Genomic DNA, 8639 nt, shown 5'->3' on the forward strand with positions numbered 1-8639 from the left:
TAACAGTGTTCAGGGAGTCAATGTTACTGGTTATAACAGTGTTCAGGGAGTCAATGTTACTAGTTATAACAGTGTTCAGGGAGTCAATGTTACTAGTTATAATAGTGTTCAGGGAGTCATTGTTACTAGTTATAACAGTATTCAGGGAGTCAAATGTAACTAGCTAAAACAGTATTCAGAGAGTCAATGTTACCAGTTATAATAGTGTTCAGGGAGGTGTATTTGGGTTATTAAAATAGCCAAGAGTCTTAGGCATGAAATATCAGTTGCAAATATGTTTTTGAGTGCAAAAATATTAAAGACATTAAAATTTTTCTATATAAAATAAGTAGATAAAATTTAAAAATTGTTCTTTATTTTCTGAAATCAAAGTGGATATCTAGAAAATAGTGTGTATCTTATAAAATATAAGCTTTTAAAAATTTCAACAATCTGAATCTTTGATAACATTAACTTAAATTTTAATGTATAAAAGGAATAATTTATTTTATTTAAAAAATTTATAAAATTTTGTACTTTGTACTTTAAAACAGAACAGTAAGCCTGTATCCATTATGCCTAATCAAAAGAAGTTTAATATTAAGACTTTACTGTTATAAATAAATATTATTTAACTACAAAGCAAACTTACTTTTGTATTTCCATTGCCTGATTCCACCAGATTTATGGAATTGCTTATAATCTTGTCATCATTTTTGACTCTAGAACTATTGTACTGTTATTTTTGCCTCTGAACCTATGTTAAAATAATGCCACTTAAAATGTGTAGAATGTTTATTAACAAAGTGAGTTAAATAATTTTTGGACAATTTATTAGTGTGCTTTTTCAAACTAGTTGCTAGTACTTTGTCATGTAACAATATAATAGACCATAGCGCTAAACTGATGGAGAAGTACATTAAGCTAAAAATGTAGTTGTGTTCCATTAAGTCAAAATAACGTTTCTATGAAGTGTTTGCAAACATACTACACCGAAATTAAATGACATGCCACTGATTTCTCTTTTTTCTGCTTTTATTCCCCTCCCATTCATATTGATATCATTCTGCTTGGAGAATGGAGCTGCATGTCTCTCAGACTAATTCCGCTTGAGTGTGGAGCCTTTTGAGCATGCTGGGTTTTTTATTGTTTGTTGCATTCTTTTTTTGGCAATTCATCAGTATCTGTCAAATATATTGTTTGCATTGGCTTTTATCTCTGAGGTTTTTGATTGAGAAATTGACACTGCATGTCAGATATTTAGTTTTCTGCTATGCATGGTGCCTAACTGCTAAGCACCCATCCATAAGCAGTTTGGTTCTAGTCTGAGTTTTAATATGTAATTTAAAGAACAAGTATTCTGAAATGTATTTATTTTCCTTATGACTTTTTATATCAACTCTATGTAAACATTTTCTTTTAGTATATTGTAGCATCTATGTTTGAAAGATGGTTTTTTGGTTTGTCGCTCTGTTTGCCTTTGTGATTAGTAGGAAGAAAACACAATTATCAGATATCACTGGGTAAATATTTGTTGATTGAAATGATGCAAACATGTCATGTCCCCTGAAAATCATTATTTTCCTAACCCTAATCCTAGTCTTTGACTCCCATCAAAGCAGTTAGCTCATCACCTAATCATAGAATCATTTGAAGGCAGCCACCCTAGGAGGCTCACACTGGAAAACTTTGACCTAAATGACTTTATACTGTTAAACATCTGCTTCAAATGCAAGTACTGCCTAAAGAAGCGAGTTATACATGGGATATGTCTTTAATCCCAATGCTCAGGAAGCAGAGATGGACAAATCTCTGGGTGTTTAATGCTAGCCATAGTGAGTTTCAGCCCAGCCAGAGCTACATAGTGATACCCTGTCTCCGCCCCTCTGAAAAAGGCAATTTATACTCATTGTGATCCAACTGTGCAATCTATACAGCAAACCTAAAAAACTCATATTTTAAGAAAATTCAAGTAAGACTGTCAATGAAAGTTATCTAGAACCTCTAGAGCTTAAAGTGAGTCATGTATCATACTGAAAGAGTGCCATGAGTATTAGTTTCTGTAATTACATGCTGACTAGAAGTGAAGCTGAAGTCAGAGGAGCAAGCCGCTTTTCCCCACTGGTAACTGTGGTAACTCTGTGCCGAGGAGAGGTGAGGACTCTGTCTTGAAGTGTGCTTTGATTTATAGGTACAGTTTAAGTAGCGGTAACAAGAGCAGCTTATGTTACACAGTTGACTTCCTTTGTTCTTAGACATATAAAGGAGAGCTCAGTGGGCATCATATGAATAAGCTGTTTTGTCAGTATGGTAATTTAATGTAACAAATGCCATATTTTCTTGTGCATTTAAAGTGTTACATTATTTCAAGAGATCTGAAATATATCTTCAAAATGTATAATTTTCATTTGTGTAGTTAGCATTTTAATAATATTGTATTCTGAGAAAGATGAATTTTAATTCTTAGGATACAAGTGCTCAGCCTTGTAGAATAGAAGCAGAAAGACCAACAATCAGTATTATACCAACAAGAGTGCCCAGTGTACAATCTTGTGCTATTTTATAATGTATTTCCAGGCTTACTTTTGTTTACTTTTGATTTGGTTGTTTGTTTTACATAGGGGAAAGTTGCCCAAACAGCTTGCATGTCAGCCTGCCAGCATCTGTCAACATCCTTAATGCAGATGCTACTGGACAGCGAGTTAAAACAGATAAGCATGGGAGCCGTTCAGCAGTTTAACCTAGATGTCATACAGTGTGAATGTAAGTACATATTGGCCAACTCTCATGCTTTCTCTAGAAACCTACATTTAATTATTATGGAAAGTTGTATATAGTAGGACAGCTTGACAAGGAAGAAGAACCAATTTAACTACATTTTTGGCAGATTTAGAAGTGTAGTTAACTCCTTCCAGGATGAAAAATTATCTCAGTTATATACATTAATAGCCTCAAAGAGCTTCACTGATGTGGTGATTTGTATCAAGGTAGCAAAAGAAATGATCTCCTCCCTCTGGTCCTTGCTGCCTCTCTGGAACTCTCCTAGGATGCCTGCTCTAAATGAAACAACCCCAAGCTTGTCATTTTTACTTTTCCTGAACATCTTAAGACCTTCTGCAGCAAATGGTGCTTCTACAGTTTTGTTCCTCATTTCTAAAGTGTTTTCCAGCCTTGATAGCTGCAGGTTTTTTTCTACATCATTTTGTTTATACTGCAGGGTTTGCATCTGTGGTCTAGTATTGACATTGACTAATGAGCTTTAGAGCTCCTGCTGTTAGTAGCCTTGTTACACACACCTCAGAAATGGGTTTGTATCAGACTTCCAGCCCTAACTAGCTAGCCAGGAATTTTTGTCATTTTCCAACAGTATTCTCAGATGAATGGTTCCCTGATTAAATGATGAAAGGGGTCAGACGCCTCCACTGACAGTTGAAAGTCAGTAGGGCACTGGAAAGATTGCAGAAAATTTTCTGGATGGGGGGGGCAAAAAAATTAATATCATCAGCCTTCAACTAAACCAGAAATAATATGGGTTTTTTTTTCCTCCGGTAACAAATATAAAATATTTGTGTGCCTGTGTATAATGTATCTTGCTAGGGGGAAAACATTTGCCTTTTCCTAGAAAGTGATTCTAACTTTATTTTACCAGAAAACTTTTATTTTTCTCCAAAGTAAAATTCTCATTTGTAAAATATTTGTTTTGTATTGATAAAAATATTTGACCTAAAAATGTACCATTTAAAATTTTCTAAGCTCGGATCAATTATTATTCTCTATCTACAGATTATTTGGCCCTCCTCTCCATCCTCCTTTCTTTCCCCCTTTATCTCTCCATCCCTTCTCTTTTGTTTTTAATTTGCAGATTTAATTTAATTAGCAGATGTCCTTAGAGGTCCACACATACTGAGTCTTGGTAGACCATCCTCACAGTATCCTCCACTTCCTGCCTTCCCTCTCTCCTGTACCCTTCCACCCCAACATTACATTTTCCACCTCCTTTTCTGGTGCTGGGAATTGAACCCTAGATCTGGCACAATTCTAAGCCTACCCTCCTACCACTGAGCAGTACCCCTAACTTAACTGGTTTCTTTAAGAAGTTGTGTTTTGAGATCATTACAGTTTGCTATTGCTTATGTCAATATTTCACACAAATATTGCTTGATTCATTTTGTATTATTTTGTCTTTAGTGTGGCTTCAAAATAACTAGGTATTTGGCTAACTGGCTGGTTCATTCGGTAAAGGCACTTTCTGCCACGCCTAGTGACCTGAGTTCATCCGCAGAGCTCACATGGTAGGTGAAGAAAACTCCCACAAGTTGCTCTCTGATCTCTACATGCGTGCTGTGGTGTGAGCCTGTGCTCACCTTTGTCTACACACAACAAATAAATAAATACAACAAAACTTTAGTAATAATTGGTAGTTGGACCTCCCATTGAGTTCAGTTGTGTCTTCTTGGTTACACATGTTGCTAAGTGATAGACATTGTGATCTGCGTAGGCTGCTTTCTGGTGTCCAGCTCTCGTTCTCCTTCTTCCCTGTGAAGGACTAGAGAGAAGCACATACTACAACCCCACCAGGCATTGCCTCTCACCCTCTCTAGGATGATTCCTTCTTCTAGTCATTCCTTTGGCCGTTACTACAGGCACCTTGTTATTTTCCCAGAGAAGACCAAGAAAGGAAGTGCAGTCTGGTGCCAGGTGCACGTGGGGCAAATCTTCCTCTGTTGGAACTGAGTCTCGGCCCAGAGACATGGAAGGAGGTGACTGAAACTTGGCACCATTTCTTCTTCCTTTGTGGTTTTACCTTCGGTTGGCTCTGCTCTTTAAGATTATCATGCAGAACTGCTCTAATCATTACTTTTAATGTTTTTTTGGCTATGTTTATTTTTCCTTTTTGACAATATTTTTGTAAATTTAGTGTATTTTGCAAATTTAGTTTATAAATTTATGTGTGTTCACGCATTTGTCATGGCATGTATGTGGAGGTCAGAAGACAACATGTAGGAATCAGTTCTTTTCTTCTATCATGTGGATTCCAGGGATCAAACTCAGGCCATCAGGCTTGGTTGCAAGCACCTTTGCCTACTAAACCATTCCACTGATGCCCTGTAATCATTATTTCTTAATATAGTATCACATATTCTGTTCTTAATGAACAAATATGAATTTTTGTATGTTTATTTTACTACCTCCCATGTTGAATATTTTCCAAAAGGTATCTTTTAATTTCAACAGTGAGTTTATAGATAATGATGAACTCTCCTGTACTCTTTCTAAAAGAAAAAAATATATACTCCCATCCACTCGCAACTTTTAGTGATTGCTATATGTATTGTGTGAACATGAAACTGTCTTTAATATTATAAGTATTTAAAAAGACGTCAAAAATAAGTTTTTATCATGTTTTAAACAATCATTTTTTTTTTGGGGGGGTTTTCGAGACAGGGTTTCTCTGTGGTTTTGGAGCCTGTCCTGGAACTAGCTCTTGTAGACCAGGCTGGTCTCGAACTCACAGAGATCCGCCTGCCTCTGCCTCCCGAGTGCTGGGATTAAAGGCGTGCGCCACCACAGCCCGGCCAAACAATCATTTTTAAGTCTAGGGGAGAACTTTTAAAATATAAAGCTTGTTTTCAACATTAATGCAATATATACATTTTCTACATGTTAGGACAGGGAAAGAAGAAAGGTATGCAGGAAGAGGAATTTGACTAGATGGGGGAAGGCTGGAATTCTTAATAAGTAGGTGGCAATCTTAGCATCTTGTCATTCACCTGGGATATGCAGAAGAAATGCAAGCAGCCCAGATAAAGAATCTTAGAAGCTAAACAATCATTGAATCCTTCCCCCCCCCCCCACGGTCATGGCACACCTGCTCTCATACTCCTCCATGATGAGGTCGTCTGGCTCTGGATACAGGAGCAGACTTGGAGATGCATACTGTGCTGTGGAATAGCCCTGCTGTGTAGTTGTCCAGCCCTACCTTGAGCACCTGATTGGAAGGATTAAGTATACTTCAGAAAATGTGTTCCATGATTGGAATTGGATTGTATTGACCTGAAACTACTTGCTCTCTGAGTAAGTTCTTTTAAGTGAGAAGTTCTGCTATAGCCTGGAGTTACCACTAGTCTAGATTGTGCCTTTTTGTTAAAGATGTTCTCACCAAAAGGGAAATGCCCTGTAGAGCTGTCTTCTTTATATGCATTAGAGAAAGTTTGCCCTTTTCTAGTTGAACTCAACTGCTCCCACAACACATGACTGTTCAGATAAAATACAAACTGATTTCAGCTACCCACATCCTCCTGCTGCTCATTTGGTCATGTGTGCATCTGACATAGACTGACAACTCTGTACCTACTTAGAGCAACGCTCCAGACACAAACCTTCATTCCTGAGTTGACGCTCTGAAAACTGCTCGTTACCCTCTCGGTGTCGCCCGTGAATTTGACTGTCTTCACTGGCATTGTCTGATGCCTTGATCTAAGGGTACCACTGTAATATGCAGTTGGACTGCCAAATACACTGTTCTGTTTTCTGCACTCTACTAACAAAGCCCAGACTCAAGGGCATGGTGGCACTTGGAAGACTGAGGCAGGAGGATTGCCACAGTTCAAGTGTTTTAAAGCAGCAATGAAGAAAGCTCAAACTATCCTTTCTTAGTAGCCAGGATGTACTTTGAAATAATTGAAGCTTTGGCTTTCTGAAATCTGTATATAATGGGACTGGGAAGCTGGCACAGTCTGTAAGCATGAGACCCAGGGTCTTATTGCCAGCACCCATGTAAAAAACTGGGCATGGTGGCACACATCTGCAAGTGCCAGCTAGTAGCCAGAGACAGGTAGATCCTGTAGCTCAATTTGTAGCCAGACTAGCAGAATCACAAGCTCCAAGTTCCTTGAGAAACCAACCATGTCTTAAAAATAAAGTGGAAAATATGTGCTTGTCTGTGTGTGTGTGGGGGGGGGTGTCAAAGGAAAATGCATGGTGTTAGTTCTGTCCTTCTTCCACGTGGGTCCTAGGGATCCACCTCAGCATTCCAGATGTGGTGGCAAGTCCTTCACCACTGAACCATCTCTCCACTCTTACTGAGGCTTTTAAATCAAGACTTGATGCTAAGTTTGCATATAAAAGATACACGTGAGCAACCAGGGAAAGACAATCAATAGCACTCAATAGAAAAACAGGTGGAAAGACACTGGGCTTAGGAATAATGGAAATCTAGGCTCAAATGAAGCATCTTTCTGTGAGTGATTGGGACAGGTCACACAGCTTTGTGAGATTTGTCATGACAGTGAGACAGAATGCGATATGTCTGTGGTAAGCCATGATCAAACCAGAAATGTTTAAAATAGGGACAATGTAGTTCATAAAAAAGCAATTTATATGTTTATTTTAGATTGAAGAGAAGATACTGTTCTCAGGTAGTCTTGTCTCACATGGGCAGCTGATATTATTAAAAGAGATTAGGACACACATGAGAGTGAAGAAAATACAGTCCACTCATAGTGTGGACTGTTTAAGCCTGGAAAGCTGGAAGCTTTAAGTGAGCAAGTAGGCCCTTTCAGCCAGTAGCTCTGTAGTTCTGTCCCTTTGTTCCTGAAGGATGCCTGCATGGTCCGGACAGATTTTTGAAAGAAAGGCTCTTACCTGTTTTACTTACTGTGGTATCAGCTCATAGAGGTGCCATGGTGTGTATGTGGGGAAGGGAGGGAGGAGGATGTGTGTGTATAGACTTAGGCATCTCAGGCACGTGTGTATAATTGGACATGGAGGCCACAAGTCTATGTTTGTTTTCTTCAGTTGCTCTCTACCTTATGTTTTGAGTCAGGGTCTCTCATTGAACCTGGAAATTTCTCATTTAGCTAGGCTGATGGAGTGAGCTCCAGGGACGTGCCTATCTCCACGTTCCCAGAGCTGGGAATATAGACATATATAAAAAAAATATAGCTTTTTGCATGGGTGCTGGACATCTAGACTCGGGTCCTCATGCATGCAAGGCAAGGACTTTCCCGACTAAGAGCTCCCCAGCTGTGAGATTTATCTTTATATGTCTGGCTTATTTTACTTAACATAATATCTTCCATCTTAATATTGTTGCAAAATAAATTTATTTTTAACTTGGAAAAAAATCAAGACTTTATGAAATCTGTATCTTAAGAAGCTATCCTGAGCTTCACATGGAAATTAAACTGGATCAAGGGAGAGGCAGAAAGCAGGAAGACGTGCTAAAAGACTTAAGCTTTTCCTTTTCAAAAATAAACAGAACCTGGTATTAGGAAGTGGAAATACAAAGGAGAAATTGGTTGCAGACATTTTGGAAGAGGAAATATATGAAATTAGTGAATTCTTTGAGTATGATATGATTAAGATGACAGAATTAGAAACTCACACAATGAGAGAGACCTAAAGAATATATCCTATAATTAGGGGATGGTGTGAAGGGGGACAAAAAGAGATTTTCAGCCATATGGGACAGATTAATTAAATTCCACACCCTCCCCAAATGGAAAGACTAGGAAGGCTGTGTCCATAGTGAAATGCCTGTAAGTTTTTATTTGTTGAAGAGAGAAACAAATGAATAAACTAGAAAGTCTCTGTGATACTGTCACTTCTGGAGTCCTACCCTGAAAACAAATGAATAAGCTAGAAAGTCTCTGTGATAC

At 38.1% G+C, this 8639-nt stretch overlaps 1 protein-coding gene across 2 annotated transcripts in view; it reads left to right on the forward strand.

Moving 5' to 3' along the window:
- The window catches only part of Exoc6 (exocyst complex component 6), a 151189-nt gene that overhangs the window by 100572 nt on the left and 41978 nt on the right, over nucleotides 1-8639 (forward strand). For both annotated transcript variants that reach the window (XM_005352193.3, XM_005352194.3), the window contains exon 19: nucleotides 2601-2742. In XM_005352193.3, coding sequence (XP_005352250.2) covers nucleotides 2601-2742 — 142 coding nt within the window. The remainder of the gene's footprint in view (nucleotides 1-2600; nucleotides 2743-8639) is intronic.

The sequence above is a fragment of the Microtus ochrogaster genome, chromosome 8, assembly GCF_000317375.1.
Source record: "Microtus ochrogaster isolate Prairie Vole_2 chromosome 8, MicOch1.0, whole genome shotgun sequence".
In the NCBI taxonomy this organism is placed as follows: Eukaryota; Metazoa; Chordata; class Mammalia; order Rodentia; family Cricetidae; genus Microtus; species Microtus ochrogaster.